This window comes from Carassius carassius, chromosome 39 (genome assembly GCF_963082965.1).
Source record: "Carassius carassius chromosome 39, fCarCar2.1, whole genome shotgun sequence".
NCBI classification, from domain to species: domain Eukaryota; kingdom Metazoa; phylum Chordata; class Actinopteri; order Cypriniformes; family Cyprinidae; genus Carassius; species Carassius carassius.
Window position 1 is genome coordinate 25679 of NC_081793.1, and position 26127 is coordinate 51805.

Sequence of the window (26127 nt, forward strand, 5' to 3'; positions counted from 1 at the left end):
AAATAGTCAATGAAAAGAATATAGTGACGGAGCTCAAACGCAGTACAGCCGCCAACAACAAACAGGAAGTGATTTGTTTCATCCCAGGATTTGTTACCATTTTAATTATACAGTCTAAAATCCCAGACTGCTTTAGTTTGTCATCTCCTGAGAGTGACAGATGAGACGGTGGATGAGATTAGAAGTGTCACAACCTTGACACGCGTCACAGGGATAATTTCACTGGAAATACTCTCTGAAGACATAAAGAGGGACTTTTAGAGAGCTTTCAGGAGAAATGCAGCTTTGGTGTGTCGTCTGCTCTGTGTGCTTGTGATTTAATGAATGGGAGTGAGTTTATCCTGACTGTACTGTTTTCACACCACTTTGATTCCTCTTTCAGCATTGGGAAACAGTTGAGTGACACATGAATGACATTAATTTGATCTGTAAGCTAACACACTGAAAATACAGTAGATGTCAAAGTCATCTCTTACAGTTTACTACTATAGCTAGCTAGCAAAAGCACACACTAGCAAGCTAATTATTATTTTTTTATTACCATGATGATAATGGTTTCAGCAGGAAGCACAAGTAAAAGGCACAATTGTTTTCAGTAAAGTAACATATATAAAGCTTTTAATGTGTACAATGCTAACATTACAAACTCTTCTAAATCTCTATGGTAAAGACCATTACAACAGTTTAAGAACACCTTTTTTCATCTTTCTCAAAGAAAAATGAAAAACTTAATTTCAACATTTATTCTTCCATTCAGCTCCATGCAAAGCATGCTGGGAATTAGAAACCTCCTGTTCTGTTTCAACTTTCATCACAATAACACAGCAGATATTATTCATGTAGATTCACTGCAGATTAATTATGTAAACTTATATTTTACACATACAAATATTTAAAAATTGTTGCATTAGCTAATTATAGGCAATTAAGCAACTGGAGTAAGCAGCATTTATGAATTGGTGTATTCATGTATTGGTTTATTGCAGTGGTCTTAAACTCTGTGAATTTGTGTGTCCCTCTTGAATAGTGTTTTTCATTTCAAGCCCTGTGGTTGCTTTTATTTGAAGAGATTTTAACATTGATGTTGATGTCAAGTTGTTAAATAAATTTGGCTCACAGCCTTATATATACTGTAGTTTACCTATCATTTTACCTTCTTTAATAAAATAGAATAAAGTTTCTTGTTGTTATGACCCATGCTGGGCCCAAAGCTTTAGCTAATTTATTTATTTATTTTTTAGTTTACAGAACAGGCACTTCTCAAACTTTATATATAAGGCAGATTTATTTTTATATGCTGACTGAATCTGACACTTCTTAGCTTGTACTTTCTCTTCTTCTGTCTCCAGCGCACAGCATTTGAAAGTCTTGATGAAGCACTTACAGCGACTCCACACACATCCAGAAACACAAGAGGAAGGTTGACTTATAGTGCTCTATTCTTGTTTAATTTTTTTGTTAATGTTCACTTTATATACATACATATAAACTAGATAGATAGATAGATAGATAGATAGATAGATAGATAGATAGATAGATAGATAGATAGATAGATAGATAGATAGAACTTCACAAGAAGTGCTTGAATATTTTATTAGAGAAACTATGGATGGCATTGTAAAGAAAAGAAAAGAAAAGAAAAGAAAAGAAAAGAAAAGAAAAGAAAAGAAAAGAAAAGAAAAGATATAGAACAAGTGAAAGCTGTAACTTAGCAAGATAGCAACATCTCTCAGGATTTATAATCAGAAGACTGTTTAGGATGAACTAAAATACATTCTAAATAGTATTTTTTTCCCTTAATGTTAGCCCTGCTAATTAATTTATGATAACTGAATAAAAATATGCTGTTTTGGTTTGATCTTTTTCATTTTCTCAGACCATAGCCACACAAAATAATAAATCTTCTGTTAACTGACTGCAAAATATAAAGAACGATTTGACGAAATTAGTAGATATCTTCAAAATATAATTACACAATAGAGCTGAACATCTCTTACAGCCTAACACAGGCATGATTTATGAATCATTCATCTCCAAAGCATCTGTGTTGAGATCTCTGCAGCCCCATTCATAGCTAACTTACCATAATGCATTTCTATTTCATGACTCTGGATTCTGAAAATACTCTTATCACTACGAAAATAAGTTTAATCAGGAAAATGGAAAATGAAACAAAAGTTTTAGTGAGAACCCTCTCACGCACCCAAAACCCCCAGCATGCACCGAGAGAGAGAGAGAGAGAGAGAGAGAGAGAGAGAGAGAGAGAGAGAGAGAGAGAGAGAGAGAGAGAGAGTCGGACACTGACGCCAGATTTTGAAGAGCGAACGGTAGACGGATCGTTCAGATGGCTCTGTTCGGGATCGGATACTGACTACCACTTCACTTCACCTTGGCAGGAGCCAACACACCCGCCTGAAGCAGTGAAGTCAAGGTAAATGCTGACCACATAAAATCCAAGAATTTAGCTATTGAATATTGACGTGTTGATATGCATCGGTATAGCCTATTTAAAAAAATATTTATTAGTTTTAAATATTTATTAGTTTTTATGAGGCTTTTTATCTTGTGTAAACTGATCGTATATAATTACCACAGAAAGAATGCACGGACGAAGTCTTTTAATTTCATTCGACCGTTTTCCCCAATGTTCCGTCCAATGAAGCATCGAATCCACAAGCAGTTGTATTTAGTTTGCCATATCAGTTCGATATATATATATATATATATATTTGCATTGGGTGTTTAAAAAAATAAACCAAATGAAGCACAAGAAATGCAAGTTAATTAAAATAGTGGTAATAATAAATATTACACCGTTTGTAAAAGAAATCTGGCACCGTCGATGCGAATGCGAGTCTGAAGCATTAATCATTTATGAGTTGGTGTGCAAACATTGAATTAGCTAACAATTAAGTTCGTCTCTACTTCCCAGAGCAAGATGGGAAGTGACATGTAAAGGCTGGTTCGAAAAGAGTTTTTCGGAAATCCCAGCAGTAACGCCCAGCTGAGCCGAACACAAGCAGCGCTAGGGGAAGAATATCTGAGTTAAATGAATGGCGTCTTTCATCATCATCTCCAAGAGCGGCTCGACGTCAGCGATGCGGGACTCGCGAGCAGCGGAGGATCAGCGCGCCTGAAGCGGAAATCACCGAGAGCTTTCCAGGGTCCTGAAAACGCGCCGCGCCATGGGTATACGACACTTTCTGCTGCTGCTCATTTATCTGGACCCCCTCAACGTGTTTGGCACCCTGACTGCCAAACGAGCCAAACCTGCTCCCAAAAGGACTCCGAAGCCGAAGGAACTGAACGGCACCACTGTCGCGCCTTCCGCGTCCACGCAGCGGATCACGCAGGTCCGTTCGGCACTGACGCACGAGACATGCCTGGGCTACTACGACGTGAGCGGACAGTTCGACAAGGAGTTCGAGTGCAATAATACCCACCACCGCTACTGCTGCGGCTCGTGTTACTTGAGATTCTGTTGCCAGTTTAAAGGCAACCGGTTGGAGCAGAGAACTTGCAAGAACTACCACAAGCCTGACTGGGTGAAAACTGTGCCCACGTCCCCGGTTCCAACAGGGGACACTTACGATCCGAGCATGGACCAAACGAGCACTGCGGTCTACATTACCTGCGGTGTCATTGCTTTTATTATAGTCCTTGGGGTTTCAACTAAAGTCGCATATGACAAAGCAACCCAACCACCTCAGGAAATGAACATTCACAGGTGAGCAGTCATTCTCCTCTAGCTGTAGAGAAGCAAGTACAGGTTCTAAACTGCTCCTAACAGCCTATCGAGCTCAAATTCTCATTTACATATCAGAGATTTGGAGTGATTGATTACGTTGCAATGGAACTGGACAGAAGCACTCTCACTATCTGCAGTATCTGCAGTTCTTTTGTTTCTCCATATGGAATATCGCACATGCTAACAGGGCTGTGAATAAAACCCCAAGCAGAATTTATACAAACCGTTAGCGCTAATGCAGAGCAAACACCCTTTGTTTCTGTGTTTGGGTGACAGGGTTTATGCTTCATTACAGACACTTCAGTTCTCCCCTTCATTAGGTGTGCACAGCAAGCACAGATTCATCACAGTGTGTCTGCCTGTCTGCACACAGAACCACACAGCGTTCATGCAGGACACAAAGATCGTGTTCATTGACCAGTCAGTTCATTACACTGGATTGGCAGCTCATAGGCTTCAGAAAAATTTTATTGTGCTGTGAGAAAACATTTCCCTCAATCAACAGTTTGGGTATGTTATGTGCAGATGTACAATCAATTTGCCTTATTTTAGCTATAATTTAATCACATCTGTGTTTTGTTAATTGTAGAACAATGTCATAATATAAAATAGAATCAGTGCAGCCCATATCAATAGTTGGGTGGAACCAGCACGGACGGTAAACTGTCTGCCCTTTTCCATATTACAGGAGCAGGTCAACGTATAAAATATAATTAAGTCCAATGCCTAACAGTGGTGGTAGAAATAACATCTGCTAAGGCACTAAACTAGCCTGTATAATATAATCTACACAGGAACACAAATAAACACCAACAAGCAAACAAACAAACAAACTGAGAATGCATGTAGGAAAGTGTGTTGTTGACCTCTGTCAGTTCAGCTACTGCACACTTACGAAATTCAAAAAATAATTCAGCTTCTCTAGTAACAGTAAGCATTTACAGAGTTAACAGTGACTTTCATAATGCAGCTGTGAATTCACATCTTCTTGAAATGTGGCGATTAAGCATTTATTTAAAGATGTTCTTTCTTTATTTCTGTACAAATCCAGGGGAATAAGAGTAGAGAGTAGCTGGAGGTAATCTTTCACCCAGACACTGAAAAGGTGTTGCTGTTGTTGTTGTCATCTTCATACTGTATAGTATATTTCCTCAATTTTCTCCACAGAGCTCTAGCAGATATACTTAGACAACAAGGACCCATTCCTATATCTCAGTATGACTGTGAGAGCTTTGCGGCGATGAACAGCTCATCCAAAGACAACACTCTACAGCGCACAGGTTCCAAAAACCACTACACCCCTGTCCACAGCTCCAAATCCAATCACGGTAAGTGGCCTGATGCTGTTCAGACGTTTGTGGAAAAGTCAAACGGAATGAGTTACTTTCATGGAATGCATGACTAATTTACTTGAGCTCTGTTCCGAAAGCTGTTCCTTTTAATGCTTCCAAACCATCACAGGACTTCATAAGTGACCGATCTGGAATGATCTACATAAGCAACAACTACACATGCCACAACTGATTGTTGTTAGCATCTTGCTAAGTTAACAACATGACACTTAAAAAAAAATCATAAAAACACATAGCAGCAAGTCAGTTTTTATTTACACTGAACTTTTTAAATTGATACTTTTTTGCATTTAATGTTTTTATTTATTATTATTATTATTATTATTATTATTTTGAAATAAACCATTTTCCTTATCCACCACCTTAATGTTTTATTTTTTTTTCATTGAGCTTAAATGCATGCATTCTGGGATTACTGCCTTAGCATTTTGCCATTATGAGACAGCGGAGTTGGCAGCATGATTAAACCAGCTACCTTTAGGAACAGCATTTGCTTCTGCAGCCCTATATGATGACTTAAATGCTGTCGCTGTAGGCAGCTTACTAGGCTTTGGAACAGAGCACTGGAAAACCTTCAGTCACAGTTGTGATATTGGCTTATATGAGAATAAATATCAGGGGGCTTGTTGATGGATTGTGTACGTTGCGCTGCAGAATATGTGCTAGACGCCTGTCAGTCAGATGGTTTATATTTCATGCTGTTGTCTTTGCAGCATGTGTTTCAGCCCTGTCACGTGTAATGTTCCAGGTTAACGCATGGCAAACAACTGACTGTTACATGCCATATTTAAATGGGAGCCAATTATAGACGAGCCATAAAGATCAGCCTCCTCAGGTGTGCTTGGATCAATGGCTATGGTCAGTTTCATTAAGTTCGAGGTCAGGAGAACTTCGGAGCATTGTTGGAGGTTCTCATGAGTTATGATTGCACAAACGGCAATTTTGACTTAAGGGAGATACATGTCACTCATATGGCAACAACAGCAAACCAAAGGCGATTTATATTTGACGCCTATCCCTCTATAAGATCTACAGCCCCTGAAACCCCTTATAATGCCCTTTAGGTGAGATTTATGCTGCATGTTTTCCATATCCTCTTTACCAAATGACCTTGTAGTGCAGGATGACATAAGCAAGAGCACTTGACTCCTGACCTGGGATCAGGATCGATATGAGGCTCCGAAATGCACTGCAGCGCTTTAGCCCAAGATCTTTTCGATTTTTATTATCAGAATTAATATAAAGAAATGTTCCTGCTTCAATACAAGTTTGACAGCATTTGTGGCATGATGATGATTACTATGAAATAAAATTGATTTTGACTGCAAACAGAAGAATTTCGTTGAAGAAATCTGGGTTACAGAGAGGAAGTAAATGAGGCCAACTTTGGAGGATTTGACAGCAATAAATGTGAATCTTATGATTATAGAAAAGCCCTTATATCATTCTTCTGTTAAAATGTCTGTATTATTGGAGCTGTTATGTTGTTTCCAGTCATTTTGAGCATTAAAGATTATGTTTTCAAGGCAGAAAAGTTATATTCACATATGACTTTAGACAGGAAAGATAGGTAAGCAAATAAATAAATAAATAAATTCACCCAAAAGCATGATGACAAGTTTATGTGTTATACTATTATAGGCTGTACTACTGAAACAGTGTATATGTGGTTTATTATTTATTATTATTATTATTATTGTTTGTAAATTTCAAAGATATTGGTCTAAAATGATTTTTATAACATGATCTAGGGGGATTAATCTGGGTTTTCATCGCCTGACTGTGAATAATTTGTGTTTTTAAACTATAATCTCACACAAATGGACTCTCTCTATTGAATTATGCAGGATTTTATAAAATGGCAGCCTTAGGAAAATGTAAATATGCTCCACTTGTAGAAGGTTGCACAGCAAACGTGTGCACACTAAAGAGACTATAGAATGATTTGACATTGAGAAATATGCATGCATAAAATAATGAATATTTGATAAGAAATATACCTGAATAACATATACCGTATTTTCCGGACTATAAGTCACAGTTTTTTTTCATAGTTTGGCTGGTCCTGCGACTTATAGTCAGGTGCGACTTATTTATCAAAATTAATTTGACATGAACCAAGAGAGATGAACCAATAGAAAACATTACCGTCTCCAGCCGCGAGAGGGCGCTCTATGCTGCTCTGTGCTCCTGTAGTCTACACTGAAGACACAGAGCGCCCTCTCGCGGCTGGAGACGGTAATGTTTTCTCTTGGTTCTTGGTTCTAAATAAATGCGACTTATAGTCCAGTGCGACTTATATGTTTTTTTCCTCATCATGACGTATTTTTGGACTAATGTGACTTATACTCAGGTGCGACTTATAGTCCAAAAAATACTGTAATAACAGAGCCCTTCTTTTCTGAGTTGCTGAAGGAAAGTAGCACAACAGCGCAGTGAATGTGCTTCTGTAGGCTTTTGTGTGTGTGTTTGCTCAAATAGAATTCTTTAAGAGATCAGCAATGCATGCATAGATTGTGTCTAGCTTATTAAACTATAATGTAATTGGTTTTATTAAGATATGGAGCACCAATAGGCAATTTCATAATGATACAGCTCTACACATTTTTGAACTTATTGCTTCCTCATCTCAACACAAAGCAATTAATATCAAATTTGGATGGGCCATAAAGTCTTATTGGAGAAACAGCTGCAGTTTCTCCCTGTGGTTTGCAGAGCCTTACATGCGTTTCTCATGAGCGCCTCAGACCCGACGGCACTAGCGTGTTCGAGCACAGCATCACAAGGATTCTCGCTAATGGTTTGAGGCACTAAAGTCGTTATCATTTAAACAGCGTCATGGATTCTTGCCCCTATGGCAGGGTTGAGCACACTTTTTGGGATTTCCTTTGGGGTAATAAAATAGCCTGCTAAATTCAGCTACATAGTGTTATAACATCCCAGTGTAATGAATTCTCGGCAAGACGGCTCACCTGTGCGTAAGATGCTTAGGGCTTCTCTGGATTTAGAGTGAAAGTAGTTTATTGTGGCTTTATTGCATTCTTTACCCTCTGCCTCATGTTCATTTATTTGATTCAGAAGACTGTGTCAGATCTTCCTCTTACCTGAGTGCTGTACTGTTGTTTTTCCTGTTTGTCCAACTGTTCCTTGTGATCCAAAGCAAAAGGCTGGACATTCAGTATGAGAATCTGTCCTTCTCTGAAGTCTCTGTGTTTCTTGCAGCTCAACCTTTATATGGTTAAACTTGCAGTTATGACAGTGTACAATAGTACTGTAATGTCAATTTTGAAATCATCTTTTGTGTTCTACAGATGAAAGAAAAATGAATGCAGATTTGACATTACATGATGGTGAACACATTACATCAGAATTGTAATTTTTGGGTTGATAATGTCTACAATTTTAGGAAATGAAAAGCATTACATTCTCTGTTCACTAAAGCCATGAAACACGAGTGAAAGTGACTGCAGTAGACTCCCAGATGGTGCTCAAGGTTATCGTGCTGGTATTTCATTGATAATTAGAATGTCAAGAATAGATATAACACCTTGGACGCTGCCAGCATCTAATATTCTCATGACAGAGCAGTGTGTTGGGTGGACAAGGTGCCTTTACCTTTGAATTATGAAATATAAGTCTTGAAATGCACTGGGAATTTTGCTTGTTGTGCTGGTGACAGCTGTTTATCTGGGAAGTAAAGTGTAACAGGACGCTGAGTGATATTCTACATTAATGTTCTGTTCTGGTGTCCATTTACAGGAGCACATTACTCGAAGGAGAGCAGTCGACGCGGTGGCCATGACCTTCACAACTTCATCACGTCTGGCTTTGTGACACTTGGCCGGAGCCACGAAAAAGGTAACATGATTCTAAATCGCTGCTTAATGACACTGAGATCATTCGTCCTTGACAAATGAGGTGAAAAAAGCATCAATCTAACATTTACTTCTCATCACAGTTCTGGTTGCTAACACTGAATCTGGCTTGGGCTGAAACAGTTTTTTGTTTTTGTAGGTATTTTCCTAATTCTAAGCACTGTTTGACCCATTCAATATAAATTATAATATTATAAACTAAGACAGGTGGATTGATTAAAACAGTAAAATGGCTCTTTTTAACTCTCTTTCTAGGGATTTGCTAGTATTCTATAATCTTTACTGAAAATGAAACAAGGCACATTCTCTTAAAATACTTCAATATTATATAGTTTTGTTTGCTTTTTATGCACATGTATCTTGTTTTAAAGCTTTTTGCTGAAACACCAAACCATGTGGCATCTGACTTCTGTTAAAGAGTGTCTTTGTACGTCTATTGTCATCTCAACAACCTGAGTGTAATATTAGTAATGTGCCTCAGAATGTTTTATAAGCAGAATGTGGATGAGGTGCATGATTTTTAACATGTACATAAAACATTACGCTTAATCTAACAGCCGGCAGTAAGTTGACTGACGTGGCAGAGCTTCTTCATCCCACACAAAGGGTCGCTCATTTACACAGTTCTCACTTGTGATGCAGCGATTAATATTCATGCTCTCTCTGCTGACTCAGACTGCTAACAATGAATCTACACAATGCATTCTGTGCAAATGAATCACTCATAACGAATCACTCAAGGAAACGAGGCGAGAAATAAGAGGTATTGGCATATTTTGGTGTAAGTGATGTGTGTGCATGTAGCTCATCAAAAAGTTAAGTTTACAATGATAAAAGTGTCATCAATTATGAAGTGAAGTGAAGTGACATTCAGCCAAGTATGGTGACCCATACTCAGAATTTGTGCTCTGCATTTAACCCATCCGAAATGCGCACACACAGAGCAGTGAACACACACACACACTGTGAGCACACACCCGGAGCAGTGTTCATCATTTATGCTGCGGCGCCCGGGGAGCAGTTGGGGGTTCGATGCCTTGCTCAAGGGCACCTAAGTCGTGGTATTGAAGGTGGAGAGAGAACTGTACATGCACTCCCCCCACCCACAATTCCTGCCGGCCCGGGACTCGAACTCACAACCTTTCGATTGGGAGTCCGACTCTCTAACCATTAGGCCACAACTTCCCACTATTATCTAAACAGTAGCACGTAACAACTCTTAAAGACCGTAGTGATCACAGCCTAAGCCAAAATAACCATGAGAGGACAAGACAATCTCCTTTTTCATTTGCTCCAGTACAATGCTTTGACCTAATATGCATTTATTTTTCGGAGTCTGTCTGCCTCCACCCTGCTCAAGATGTTTGTTTTTGTTTTTTGGGGTTATGTGTCTTTAGTGCCCTTTTCACAGTTCAGCCATCTAGTCGTGGTGGAAGGAAGGGCTATTTTTGTTAGTCATGAAATATGAGCAGAAGGGATATGGACACTGCCGCAGGGTCAGTGCTTTCCAGACTGCTGCATTTGAACATGACAAAAACACCTTTTTATTTCTTAGACAGGTGCTGCAATATGAACATCCATGTTTGAAATGTTTTGATGTGGGTATTTTTTGGTTTTTACTCATTTAAAAGGACCTTATTTACTGGGAGCTGAGGTTCAGAGGGACGGGGGCCCAATGTCGGGAGTGAGTTCAGCTTCCTGACAGCCTGGTGGATGAAGCTGTCCTTCAGTCTGCTGGTCCTGGCCTGGAGACTCCACAGTCTCCTCCCTGATGGCAGCAGACTGAAGAAGCTGTGTGACGGGTGGGTGGGATCACCTGTGATGCAGAGGGCTTTACGTTACAGTGCTGCGGTGTTGTCGGTCCAGGAGAGGTCCTCTGTGATGTGCACACCCAGGATCACTCTCTCCACAGTCGCACCGTTGATGGTCAGAGGAATGTGCTGTGTGTGCTCTCCTGAAGTCTACAACAATCTCCTTCGTCTTCTCCATGTTCAGAGCGAGATTGTTGTCACTGCACCACCCGGCCAGGCAGCTCACCTCGCTCCTGTAGTTTGTCTCATCTTTGTTGCTAATGAGACCCACCACAGTCGTGTCATCCTTAATGAAGAGGTTGGAGTTGTGTGATAGTTATCTGGTATTTGCTGTATAGTACATTCAACATCGTTAACTAAAGTCAAGGTAGACGCCGTGTTTACTTTGACATGAATGAAGACAAGGCCCTACTGTATTAAGATTTTTTTGGCAAGACATATTTTCAATGTTCATTGATTTAACAACCAATACAGGTTTAGATAGCAGTTCGACCCGTTGAGGATACTGTACGTCTTTATCCTAATTTTATGTGTGTCAAATTTAACATGCCGTCAGGCCTGAAGTCCATTGACGACAGTGATAATGTTTGATTCATTCCAGCAAAACTATTGCCTCATCGGAGCGAGGGTAAGTGCAGCGAACACATCTCTGCTCTTGATAATGGTTCAGTAAGATCAGTGGATTTCACTGATTCTCTTGCTGTCACGATCAGACGGAGACCAGCGTTGTGTATAGGATGGGCTCTTGACTCTTGATAACACAAACAGATATGTCGTGGAATGTTATCCTCCTTCATAAATTGCTGTTTTTGCTCCTAGCATTCTTTCTCTGTCTTTTCCTCTGATTGTTGCCATGCTACCAATTCTCATCCCGTGCATCGTCCTCACCGCTTTTGCCTTGTGTTCCAGAATAGTTTTAAGAATCACCATGGTGATTAAAGGGTCATTGCAGGGTAAGACTCTCTAGCTGTGGTGAAACTTGTGTGCGGGCAGACCGTTGAGTAATCGAGCGTCCGTCCAAGTACACTATTACAAAGAGACCATGTGAACGGATTGTGACTTCCTGTAGAGTGAGATAGAGACAGGCCTGCGCTACAGGGGAGTGAAAGAAATCATGCTCTACAGTTTTCAACGTTAATTACTTAAACTGTTAATGGATAATTAATTGTAAGGAGCATGGGCATACTGTCTGACTACATAAAGTTGTGTTCTATGTGCGCTCAGTGACTGACTGGAAGCTATGTTGACTATCAAAGTAAGCTTCCACAAGAGCGATAGTGTCCATCGCAGTTCTGTCCATCTCCAGGACAGCTGCACGAGCTATGATGATGACGACTAACTCACAATTATTTATTGTTAGTGTGTATGTATGTATGTGTGTGTGTGTGTGTGCATTTATTTTTTATTTTGTTTGGCTATTTTTCTTGAACCTTTCTCTTCTTTACCAGCAGATCTACTTTTTATGAACAGAACTGTCTCCACCTTGTTGCAAAACATCTCTTTAATTTGTTTGCACACAATCTAAATTTATTTTTGTTATTTTTATTTTACCATTTTTAAACCATTTGATGGAAGTGCAGAACAAAAGTGAGCAGAATCATAGATGAACTATAAATCATCGGAAGAAAAGGGCAGCTGTTTCAGTTTCAGCAGTACATTCATTTTGACTAAATGTTTTGCTACTTTATTTTTTATTACTTTATTACATTATTTTTCTGAATACCGTTAAATTTAAATGATTTGTTATTGATTGAGAGGAACTAAATTAGTATATCTGTATTTATAGTTATAAAATAGTTATTGTAAAATAGTTATCTGTATTTATAATGTTAACCTGGAGCTCTATTTTCTGCATTTTACTTTACACTTAATTTTTTTTTATTTTCTCAAAAACACAATGTTAAATAAGGAATTTAACCATGTGTTTAAAATTTTACTTTGAAAAATAAGTGAATTTTTGTCACTTGGGCACATCCGTGTTTGTTTTTTCATTGCACATTATAAGTAGCACCCCCACCCACATTGGATTGAAGTGCTTTTTAACATTTGTAAAAAATGAAAAAAAAAAAAAATAATGTTCTAACCATATGATAGCCTTGTTTTAGAAACAGCCCAAACGCTGTGCCATTATTCACTGATAATCTCCTGCTCTGATGAGCTGCTAATGTAAGCAGATCATTGATTCAGTGAGTTGAACTACAGAACCAAATCACTGATGATTGAATCGGTTGATTTGTTTCACAAGTTGTTCTGAACAATTTATTTGCAAATCAGAGGCACTGTTTCTTAAGTTCACTGTAGAGGATGGTTTATTGTGAACAATGATGATATTTATTTTGCTGTGGCTGTAGAAGTTGTATGAGTTGTAAGGACCACATGCATGTTTTTGTTTATTTTTAACAGCTGTGGTCACAATGAGCTGTGTGAAAGGGCAGGTTCTTTAAAAGATTGACAGAATGTCCCTCTGCGTCAGAAGTCAAACTGTATTAGAGCCCTGCACGGGCCTCAAATCTAGGCCCTAGCCCGACCCGTGTCCGACAGCTCATCAGAATTATCAGCCCGAGTCCGACACGAGCCCGTGTTTTTATTTATTTATTTATTTTATTACACAGCAGAAGCCTGCCCTATTTGCAACAATTAAAAAAGGGTCAGTTTTGTGTTGTTTCTATTAATTTCTTTATCAAGTTAATTTAGAAAAATGTTTGGAGCATTTTTTTTTTTAATGAAGATTAACGTTAATCAGCCGAGCCGACAGCGAGTAGCCTAAAACATATTTAATCAATTAAGCCTCTCAAATTAACGCTAATACTTGGCTACAATAAAATCCATAGATATAAAACACTTCAAGCATATCACACAGACAGTTAGTTCAATATATGTTTATTTATTGGAAGGTTTTAACGCAGTCCTCCTCTCTTCCATCACTCTTCCCGCTGCGCTGAAGACACGTTCGCTGCTGCTGCTGCTGGCGGGACACTAAACACATAGCAGCACATCTCGTCCATCACCTTCCATGTTGTGATTGAGGCGCATGTATTGCTGTACTTCATCGTCGTCATCCTCGTCCTGCTCCACAATGTTTTCAAACTCGGCCAGCGCTCTCTTCTTTGCTGCGTGGCCCACAACAACAGGTGCAGACACAGAAATGCTCGCCGCTGCATGAATCATCATTTTATAATTATTAGTTGGCCAATTAGGCTATGATTAATACATTAATTTAGAGGCCTATAATAGCTACTACTACAGTAAGTGGATATAAGTGAAGTATAATCGTGGGTCGCGCTGACGGAAAAGCGTGTGTGCGTGAGACTGTCATGTCAGTGTGTCAGTGTGATTATAATGGGTTGAATTATCAGATTATGAAAGTTATGAGGTTATGAAATGTCTTTCTATGTTTGTTTTTCTATCGTCGACGTCAACTTCTCATTTTTTTTATTTTTATTAATGTCTAAAAATATAAATAGAAGGATAACCCAAAAAAGGCCCGAGGCCCGGCCCGCATGTGAGCTATAACGTGAAAATTGGCCTGAAGCCCGGCCCTAGGGGCATAAATAAGTCGGGGCCCGTCGGGCTCGGGCTGAAATGCAGGGCTTTAAACTGTATCACAGAGTCCATCAGCCATTGGTAGAAAAGCTTCTCTCACAAACAGTGCAGCACTAATAATTATTCATATATGTGTGTAAAGGGGTAGTGGCTGGTCATTCACGCATCTCTAATAGGAGGGAAGACAGCTGATATTATTGGTTTTCAAGGCTCTGGCCTTTGGTTTTGCTTAGCTTGAATATAGAGCAGTTCCTCTAAAAGATCCAGACAGTCCTTTCACATGAACTTGTAAATATGCTAGTCCTCATGTCATCTTTCAATAGATCCTCAGTGAGTTGGGGAAAAAGAAAAAGTAGTTTCATACTGACCCAATAGCATTGGGAATTCCCAAATTTGCCCTTGTACTGTAGGCCTGACCAGGGGCGGTTTCTCCATTAGGGCGATTGGGCGACGCACCACCGCGAAAGGGAGGGATTTTTTTGTTTCAGATTCAACCACAGTGTTACGCTAGCTTTCACTATTCTACACTGTTTGTTCTGCCCTATGGTTCTGCCTCTAAATAGTCCAATCAGTGTCGAGTCACATTTTGTGTCAGACTGAGAATCGCGCGAGTGCTCTTATTGACTTCTATTCAAAGATTATTTTTTTCAAACTGCAAGCACTGCAATGCAATCTCAATAAGTTCCTTGTAAAGTCATGACATTTGCCAAGTATGGTGTCCCATACTCGGAATTGGTGCTCTGCATTTAATCCATCCAAGTGCACACACACAGCAATGAACACACACACACCGTGAACACACACCTGGAGCAGTGGACACACACACACACCGTGAACACACACCCGGAGCAGTGGACACACACACACACTGTGAACACACACCCGGAGCAGTGGACACACACACACACCGTGAACACACACCCGGAGCAGTGGACACACACACACACACACCATGAACACACACCCGGAGCAGTGGACACACACACACACCGTGAATTCACACCTTTACATCTTTATCTAGCCGTTAATTTATCAATTAAATGGGTGACCTATCCTCATTAATCATGCAAACATTTGCCCCCCCGAGAGAATTGTCAGGAGCTGGCACTAGGCCTGACATCTCTCCAGTTAGTTTTGCACAAGTTTTGAGTCTCGGTGCTGGCAGGAGATGTAGATGGGGGGGAGTGAATGAACAGTGCTCTCTTCCTCCCTCAGTACTCATGACTGAAGTGCCCTTGAGCAAGACACTGAACCACCAGTTGTTCCCCGGTGCTGGATATATAGCTGCCCACTGCTCCGTGTGTGTGTGTGTGTGTGTGTTCACTGCTCCGGGTGTGTGTGTGTGTGTTCACTGCTCCGGGTGTGTGTGTGTGTGTTCACTGCTCCGGGTGTGTGTGTGTGTGTGTTCACTGCTCCGTGTGTGTGTGTGTGTTCACTGCTCCGTGTGTGTGTGTTCACTGCTCCGTGTGTGTGTGTGTGTGTGTGTTCACTGCTCCGTGTGTGTGTGTGTGTGTGTCCACTGCTCCGGGTGTGTGTGTGTGTGTGTGTCCACTGCTCCGTGTGTGTGTGTGTGTGTGTCCACTGCTCCGGGTGTGTGTGTGTGTGTGTCCACTGCTCCGGGTGTGTGTGTGTGTTCACTGCTCCGGGTGTGTGTGTGTGTGTGTCCACTGCTCCGGGTGTGTGTTCACGGTGTGTGTGTGTGTCCACTGCTCCGGGTGTGTGTTCACGGTGTATGTGTGTGTATGTGTGTCCACTGCTCCGGGTGTGTGTTCACAGTGTGTGTGTGTGTGTGTGTGTGTCCACTGCTCCGGGTGTGTATTCACGGTGTGTGTGTGTGTCTCCTGCTCCGGGTGTGTGTTCACGGTGTGTGTGTGTGTCCACTGCTCCGGGTGTGTGTTCACGGTGTGTGTGTGTGTGTCCACTGCTCCGGGTGTGTGTTCATGGTGTGTGTGTGTGTGTGTGTCCACTGCTCCGGGTGTGTGTTCACAGTGTGTGTGTGTGTGTGTGTGTGTGTCCACTGCTCCGGGTGTGTATTCACGGTGTGTGTGTGTGTCTCCTGCTCCGGGTGTGTGTTCACGGTGTGTGTGTGTGTATGTGTGTGTGTGTGTGTGTGTGTGTCCACTGCTCCGGGTGTGTGTTCACGGTGTGTGTGTGTGTGTCCACTGCTCCGGGTGTGTGTTCATGGTGTGTGTGTGTGTGTGTGTCCACTGCTCCGGGTGTGTGTTCACAGTGTGTGTGTGTGTGTGTGTGTGTGTGTGTCCACTGCTCCGGGTGTGTATTCACGGTGTGTGTGTGTGTCCACTGCTCCGGGTGTGTGTTCACGGTGTGTGTGTGTGTCCACTGCTCTGGGTGTGTGTTCACAGTGTGTGTGTGTGTCCACTGCTCCGGGTGTGAATTCACGGTGTGTGTGTGTGTCCACTGCTCCGGGTGTGTGTTCATGATGTGTGTGTGTGTGTGTCCACTGCTCCGGGTGTGTGTTCACGGTGTGTGTGTGTGTCCACTGCTCCGGGTGTGTGTTCACAGTGTGTGTGTGTGTCCACTGCTCCGGGTGTGTGTTCACGGTGTGTGTGTGTGTCCACTGCTCCGGGTGTGTGTTCACGGTGTGTGTGTGTGTCCACTGCTCCGGGTGTGTGTTCACGGTGTGTGTGTGTTCATTGCTGTGTGTGTGCACTTGGATGGATTAAATGCAGAGCACCAATTCCGAGTATGGGACACCATACTTGGCAAATGTCATGACTTTCACATATTAAAATGCTCAGAAATTCTCTTATTATTTTGGAGCTGAGAACTAATCGGCTATGGTTATATCGGAATACATGATTCCCTTTGATTGACATGACAGCATAACAACCGGTGGGTGAAAGAATTGGAGTTTAAGTGATTTATTCCTGGCTAAAAAGTTATTAACGCACCTCCTTGCTCATATAAGTAACATCAAATCAATCTGACTGATGCCTAATTGCAGTTTATTATGTTATGTAAATATGGCGTCATCCAAACCAAGGCTTCGTATGACTTACCCTAGTGGGTTTTATTGCCTCTGTACAGGTATGTAAATGTTTTCCCCAAATGGAGTAGATTTGTAATGCATTATGTTGTGTTTGGAAGCTGACTGGTTTAAATACCACTGCAAGCCTGAATGGCAAATGTTTTTTAACAGTAATGAGGAATGTGCAATTATGCAAACAGAAGTAAACTCATTAACAGGGAAAATGAAGGAGAAGAGAAACAAAATCATGTCGATTTGCCTGGTTTCTATTTCTGAAGCTTGGTGTTTGATGGCTCCACCCATGTGAAAGTGATTGATTGATTGGTCCGCTCCGTTGAGATATTCTTCTGATTGTCTGCGATCGAGTCACAGCAGTTTTTCCTGAAGTGGAGGAACACGTAGTGGTGAAAAACCAGCTGAAGAGCTTAAATTATATGAAAAGGCAAGAGTTTTTGTTCTTTTTGACAGCTGAAAATTACTTACATTTCATATAGGTCTAGTAGGAATCAATCTTTTTATTTTATATATATTTTTTTATTACACAAAACTGGTATATCTTACATATATGGGTATGAATATTTCACACCAGTATGAAAAAAGGATTCACGTAACAAGAGAAGATGGAAAATAAAAAATAAAACATTTAACCACACTTATATTTAAAGAAACGTCTTCTCTTGGGTAGTTTAACCCCAAACTTCGTGAAAAAGTATGTGATCAAATGTTTTCTTGCATAATAAATGAACCATTCAAGACATTTCAACTCTCTTGAAAGACCACTCAATTAGCATACAATTCCTTCAGCTTATAATAGAAAATGGATTTGCAGGAATATCCCCTTTCTCCTACTACCGTTTTTTTTTTTCTTCTTCCAAATAAAGACCAGCAATATTAGCCCTCATCACACTGTCCTACGACACGTAATGAAGGAAACTTGATTTTTGATGGGGCCTTTTATGTTTTTCCTCCTTTGATACATGTTATTTTGCTGCATAAACCTCTCAAAATCAAGAGAAACGGATGAAATACAATATATAGAATGATAAATGGTTTAAAGTAAGTCTTATCACGTTTGATGTCAAGGACAATATTTCAGTTTCTAGAAAGTGAAGAACACGTAATGTAAACTCCCCATCCATAATCTCTTATTTATATGCTTGTTAATTTCTAGCCACAGTTTTATTACCCCTCAGTTTGTGGCATCTCTTCTCTGTGAATGGACACAAAGCGGAGCAAGAAGGATATGAAAACTGACTTTCTGTGGATTTTTTGCAGCACTCAGGGAATATGGAGTGAGACAGCTGGACCAGCGGCAGAGAGGACGACTGCGCTGACATTTAGAGACTTTGTTGTTTATGGACACAGTGGGAGGCTCTTCCAGTTTGTTGTCACACTAATGAATTCGCTGCTAAAGATTCTGACAGCTCAGACAGGTCACCTGGACACAGATTGTAATCACTTCTTTCAGACTCATATGTTACAGGCTGACAATGTGCCCTAATCAGTCACCATATAGCAAATCATGTGTATGTCCACACTGAAGGCAAAACTAAAAGGTTTTGTTCTCGCAGATGAGCTGAAAGAGAAGGAACAGAAATTGGGGGCAAAGAAAGGGGTGAATTGCGATGCTGGGTTGGGCTCCTCACTAATGTATAGTATCAATCAGGAATCTGTCCCCAACACGCCAGGCAGCTTCTTTATCAGTGCTTGTTACCATAAGTGCTGATATGTTATGCATCACTTGGAATGCAAAGATTTTTTCATGCAAATGCTCTCGTTTTAGATATTTATTATGCATACGTCACTTGGGAGAAAAAGAGACTGTTTTGGGAAGCAGCATGTTGGTTAAGACGAAGCTACTTGGCATGTCATTGAACTCCAGTCAGATAGTTCATACCAGCAGATTATTCACACACAGGGGCCAAAGGAAGAGAGGGCCCTTGAAAAGTCTGGAATATATATTTTCAAGGGGAGGGGGGCCAATTAGGACTGCCTATGCATAGGGCCTGGGATCTTGTGCAGCGCCCCTGTTCACACGTAATGGAAATGAATATGTCATGCTGTGCCGCACTGATTAATTTCTCCATTTTATAAGATGCTTCCTTGTTCTCAGGAAACAGCACATAATGAAGCTGTTTGATTGTGTCTCCTCAGCTAAATGGGTGACGTGTGGTTTATTCATGCTAGGATACATAAGCTGTTCATATCAGTGGTCCTCAAGTGTCTTTTCATCTCCTTTTATTTGGTATATCAAGTGCCGATCTCATACAGTAGCAAAATCTCCCTTACAAACCAAACGTTAAAATTGGTCAAAGTGCATCAACATAACAATAGTCCTATAAGACATAACATTGGCTGAATAGGGCAATTTACAACTTCTTGCATCCATGAACCATTACCAGCCCAAAACATTATGAATCAAACACTGGGAAGAGTGTTTTGTGAGTATCAGCTGTATATAAATATGTTTATTTGTATAGCACTTATGATATTTGTACAGCCTATGATACAAATCATTGCAAAGCAGCTTTACAAAAAATGTAGTTTCTACAATATTTAGTTGTAGCTTATCAGTGGTGACTGTCAGTTTATGTGCATATGGCAGAAATCTTTGAGCTATATTGAGAATGAACTGATGGCTGACACTTGCAGGCTCTCGGTTGCGTGTCGCGACTAACAACACTCTTCAGCCGTGACTGTATTGACAATATTGCACAGCCACGATTGCCTTAGTGCTTAAATATGATATTCATCATTGATTAAGGTGCTGTCGCTGTAGGGCTGTTACTGGTAGGCTATAAAGCAATGTATGCTATTTGAAAAAATAGTGCATTCAATATGACAGACGATAAATTATGGTTTTATCATTTGTCTCTTATTTTATTATGGTAATGTGCTAACACTGCCCTCACTTTCCCATGCTACAAATTGAATTATACATTGTGTCAGTTCACACTGAAAGATGACTTTCTCTCTCCTTCAGATGTAAATACCATAGATTGAAATGGAAATAGACACTAATCTGATATGTCGGATATGCTGGACTGTATAACTCTTTCTCAGAGCATTAATCTCAGCACGAACCAGACACTGGTGCACTGCTAATCTCAGATGTGCACCCTCTATGAACGACACTTTCATGAATACATTAACAGATGAAAGGCAAAGCAAAGGAGGAGACATGCATTACAATACTGTTTGCAAAAAAGGCATGTTTTGTGTGTGAATATTTGCATTTATGATCACGTCAGGTCAGTTTTGTTTTTAAACCATTGACTTTTAAGCGAAACTCCGGGACAAAGGACCTCACATAAAGAAACTCCTATAGATGGATTAAAGTGGATTACATTCCATCAAGATTTAATGAGCTCATTCCAGACTGAAGAAGGAGCAGCCACACAAGGTGACCTATTTATGGTTGAGACATTAACACATGAACACAAAAAACCTATACTTTCCCACTTAATGCCTCCATGAAGCCAGCATATCATATTTGGGAAGTGAAATATGAATAATAATCCTTCCCAGCACACTTTCTTGACCTTACCAGCGTAGTGCTTGACAACTGCGAGGCCAATGCTGGTTTTGGTTTGTAATCTATTATTCATATGGAAGCTGTGGGAATGAAGACAGTGGAAGGCAGAGCTGATACATTCTCACTCGCAGTGAAGCACACAAATGCAGTGAGAATGGAAAGAGACGCTCCATCTGGGATCAGAACTGAACATATCATCCTGAGCTCCAGGCTCACATCCAGAATACGGCCTTTAGTTCTGCGTGTTTTGTGCTTGGGATCCAGTTAGCTCTTTCACAGATTTCCATGTGCTCTGTAGTCACCATAATAACGTGTTCACTGTATAGAGCTATATCAGGTCAATTCCATTATTCAAAAATGTGCAGTTCATAAAGTACATACCATTATTTGAATATAGCTCTTTTACGATAAGCATGTTTTTAATTTCTGAACTAAAATTAATTTTTTATATATTTCAAATATGTCAAAGTGACATAACTGTCTTGAAATCATGAAGAAGTAAAATGCCTCACCAATCATAAGGTATGACCAACATGCAAGAAAAAAAAAGAAAGATAAAACAGGAAATTACATCATTGTCTGGAGTCCTGCAGTCTCTAATGACTGTGTGTCCAACACAGTCTCTTAATTAATAATAATAAACTTAAATTTATCAGACACTTTTATCCAAAGCGACTTACAGGGCATTCATGCTAACATTCTTTACCTAACACGTGTTCCCTGGGAATCAAACCCACAACCTTGTGCTGCTAACGCAATGCTCTACCACTTGAGCCACAGGAACTCTTATATATACAATCCTATATGCACAAACATGTTTTAACAATCGATAGTTTAGTAAAATAAAATTAAAAGCTTTATAGAAAATGATTAGTAAAAGTGAGCTTCCTCTCCTGTCACTTACAGTGTGCATAACATTAATGACGCAAAGAAGAACATGATGGATTTGAAGACACACTTGTCCACTGATTCAAAGCAAAAACAGGAAAAACTGAAACAAACTAACTAACATTGGAATCAGTGGACAATTCTTATATGTATATTTGTGTGTGTATGAGAGCAGTAAAGAGTGTCCAAGAAGCTTTTCCGTGCCAGCTGCCTGTGGATAATTGCCTCATTATGGTCTTCATTGGTGCCCATTATGAAATTGCACAAAATGTGTGAAAGACCTGTAAAGGACATTGTGTTCCCTCTGAAAAATCTTTTTTTACACCTAAACAGGGCAGCTAGTTTTTAGATGGATTGCTTTCAGATTTCACATGAGCGTTCACTTCTGGTTACTGCATTAATAGACGTGTTGCAGAAGATCTTAATTAGTTTTGTATGTGTGACCTGTGAAATATGCAGGTCTGTCTCTCTGAACATCCCTGTAGTGCTTGTTGTGTAGCTCTCGTCCTCTCTGAGCACTGATAAATACTGACCTAGCAGGAGCTCATGGGCTCACTCCGACTCCCACTGAGACTGGATATGTAGGCTAATGGATGGAGGATGCTCTACGCCATTCTTCAGCACCATGAATGCTTCAGACGGGACACTTACAGTAGCCCACATTAGGAGAAGTTGAGTGCAATTAGATGGATCTGCACATCTCTCCTCAGGGGAGGGATAGAAAATCAGTTTTAATGGTTTTCAGTTGTGATAATCTTACATGCACAAACAATTAAACGCTCAAGCTGCAAAAGTATTTTGGAAGAAGCCAAGCATCAGGCTTTGTGTGTCGAGAGATCATCTCCTAATGATCAGCCCGGTCCAGCAGGGGTCTGACACTGTCAGGTGCTGGGTAATAGTGCATTTTCATACGATTTTATTATTCACTGGATTATCAGAAATAAAACAATCAATAGCATCTTTCAGGAAAGTATTATTATTTAAGGGTTAGTTCACCCAAAAATGAAAATTGTGCTGTTTTACTCACCCCCGAGGCATCCTAGATGTATATGACGGTCTTCTTTCAGACGAATCCCGTCGGAGTTATATATAAAAATTGTCTTTGATCTGTCAAGCGCTATCATTGCAGTCAGCTGGAGTTGCATTGCTTCAGTCCAAAAGAATTTAAATAAAAAGTGCCTTTTCATAAAAAAAAGGAAATAAAAAAGTCTCACACGGCGCTGAGGGATGAACAAAAGCCTGTAGCAAATCGATGTGTTTTTGTAAGAAAGAAATTAATATTCAAAACATAATCATCACTTGAATCTAGCTTGTGCTCACTGTTGTAAACGGAAGAAGTTCCGGGGAAATGATGAATGAGGTCAGCACTGTGCAGCCTAATTTTAGTTTTTTTAGGTAAACTAACCCTTTAACATAATTTTGAAGGAAAATAAGTATTGTTTGTGACTTGTTTTCTAAACTTGCATTTTAATGATGTCACATAAAGACAAGTAATTAGTAAAAAATTAACAAATTCCTAGCTATAACACAAAGATACAAATACAAATAAACAGTGCTTTAAGTTTTTCTGGTAGGTCTAACAGAAATGATAAATTTTTTTTTATTAATAATAAAAAAAAATATATATATATATATATGTTTACATGTATAGATTACAGATGAAACTGTTAAAAAATTTCATATCACTATTTTAGTGACCAAAAATGGTTATCAATTTTATCACAGTATTGGTCTGGGCCCGGTTCCCCAAAACGTTCTTTTCGCTAAGTAGTTCTTAACCTATTCCTTAACCTCTCTCTTAACCTTATGGCACGGTTCCCGACACGTTCGTACGCTAAGTATATCTTCTGTAAGTCATACTTTCGTAAGGTTGGTCTGGACCATTCGTAGCTCTCTCTTAGCGTTGTTTGAGCTCATGACGCTACTGTACGCTAGTCTTTAGAAACCAGCGCAGCGAAGTACAAGTCAAACTAGTGTATGTTGACAATTTTGTGGCTCAACAATGATTTTCTGTTATTTTTTAATACTCATAATAAATTATGTTCGCAATGGATACAGGCCTATTTATGAAGTTTACTTTATGTGGTATCAGAACTAATATGGTGGTAATTAGCCTAGGCTTTTTCATAATGTAATTAAAGCGAATTGACAATAAATTTTTTGATAATTAAAATCTGGCAAACAATTTGGCTCTAAATGGCTAAGATCTATAAATGGGTAAGCATGGTGGTGTCCAGTAAGCGACCAACTATAGCAGCGATCCAACGTGTCTTTAATTGAATCAAAGACAGAGCCGGACGCGGAGCCGTTTAGTCCATGTCAATTTTTTTATTCGGCAAAACTTAAGCCCTTTTGACATTTTGCCTGACGTGGCTATATTAAAAATAAATTCGCCTCCCAAGACAACTCATTATGGAGCTGTTGGACCTTCTCAGACCTGCTCTTGCCAGGATAACGCGGCGGAATTCTGCTTTAAGCCCTGAAGCCCAGCGCTACTTTTTTTTTTCTTTTTCTTTTTTGCTACAGAGAGATTCATCGAGGTCGTGGGACAGGGCTACGGCCTAATCAAGACCACGGTGTGGAGGTGCGTCCACACTGACTCCAACACCCTTCTGCGCCGTGCCGGGGATTGCATCCTGGTGGATGGCACACTCATCCCTATCGCCATTCCATCAGTGATTGATCAGGCGTAGGCTACTTATCGCAAAAGGTAGACGCGGCCATAAACGTGCAGGTTATATTGGACCATAGGGGTGTGATCTCTGACCTGGTGGCAACGTCCAGCAAAACTTCAAGTTCCTCTGACGAGAAGCTTTGTGCCCTTTTTTACGTTGCTTCCCCAGCATATTCTGTATCTAACTCTCTCTCTCTGTTCATTGTAGATAGGTTGCTTTTTATTGAAAACATTAACCAATTGCAATCAATACCACATTAAACAGAAGTAACTGCAGCTGCCTGCCAATCAATTCTGATTGTAAAGTACCTTAGCATTAATATAAAAGTGTATTATATAATTTTCATAAGTCATTAAACCCATGTCAAGAAGCGGCACAAGTGGCACAACGGTAAGAAGCGTGGATGATTAGTGAGGGATCCCCGGTTCGTGTAACTGTCACAACATATCGTGTGAACATATTACTGACCATTTGATCATTTAATTTATAGTCTATATTTTACTGATAACTTAAACTATGTTAAAATAAATGTTAAGGGACACTTCGGGGAACACACTTAGGAACATAAACAACTTTGGTAAGATATATCTTTCGATGTCTTCTTAGCGCGTTATCGGGGAACCGGGCCCTGTTTTATTGCTCTGTCTGAGACTGGCCTTTGTGAAAACAGTGCTCGTGTACAGAATTCTTATTTGAATTCTTAAATGAGACAAATCTGCTATTATTTTAGTCTCCAATCTGTTATTTATCAGTTCAGATAATTTGTTAATGCTTTGATAACTAGCAGAAGACACTAACCAGTTTTAAACTCCAGTTGCGCAGATGGGGCATGTTGTTACACTGCATTACAATGTGCTATTCTATGACATAAGGGATGTAATTTACATTATTTATTTTAATTAATGTTAAGGAGAAACAACAGAAAAACAGTTGAGTAAAGACTGACAGTCAATGTTTAGAAATTATTATTTCAAGACATAAAGCTTTTTGCTCGTTTATGTGGGCCATCCCAAGCATGGTTACAATGTGGAAAAAAAAATATTATCATTATTATTACTATTTTTTTTTCTTCTATATTTGTTTATTACTTAAATTATATTAATATGAGGGTAAATAAAGTTTAGTTTATCTTTTATTTTTTTTATTACTTACATTTTTTGAGGGTAAATAAAATAAATTAAAAATCTATATCATTTGGTTCCAAAACACTATAAACGCCATTTGTAAAAAAAAAATGGGTTTCTGCCAAAATCAGTCTTGTAACTGTTTGGCATTGAAAACTAATTTTTTTATTTTATGCAAAATGCGATATTCACAGAGTTATTAGGTCATTTCGTTGCCTTGTGCCCACATGTGCAATGACAATAAAGTTGAATCTAATCTAATCTAATCATGTTTTTTCCCTTTCTTTCCAAACTGCGACAAACGCCAGTCTCCCTTTTTTGGAAATTATTCAGATGCTTTTAATACAAAGTGCTGTAGATCACTGACAAGCTACACTATTTCGTGTTCATTAGATGAATCGCATTCGATTGTGAATGCGATATTGTGTAGCTTGTCAGTGTTAGTGTTTTTATTAATGCAATTTATGTTTTTGTAAACTTTTTAAGCGCCAGAGTCAAGATGTCATATTTAATAAAATAGACTGTAGTTCCTATTACGGTGTAATATCTCATTTGTATTCCCTACCATTAGATTGCAAACATGTAGT

The 26127-nt window shown here is 39.6% G+C and overlaps 1 protein-coding gene across 6 annotated transcripts in view; it reads left to right on the top strand.

Annotated features, from left to right (window-relative positions):
* Positions 1-2355: 2355 nt before the first annotated feature.
* LOC132121147 (protein shisa-6-like) overlaps positions 2356-26127 on the top strand; it is a 71394-nt gene continuing 47622 nt past the window's right edge. For all 6 annotated transcript variants that reach the window (XM_059530321.1, XM_059530322.1, XM_059530323.1 and 3 more), the window contains exons 1-4: positions 2356-2431; positions 2933-3727; positions 4916-5076; positions 8860-8958. In XM_059530321.1, the coding sequence (XP_059386304.1) occupies positions 3186-3727; positions 4916-5076; positions 8860-8958 (802 nt within the window). In that variant the 5' untranslated portion in view covers positions 2356-2431; positions 2933-3185. The remainder of the gene's footprint in view (positions 2432-2932; positions 3728-4915; positions 5077-8859; positions 8959-26127) is intronic.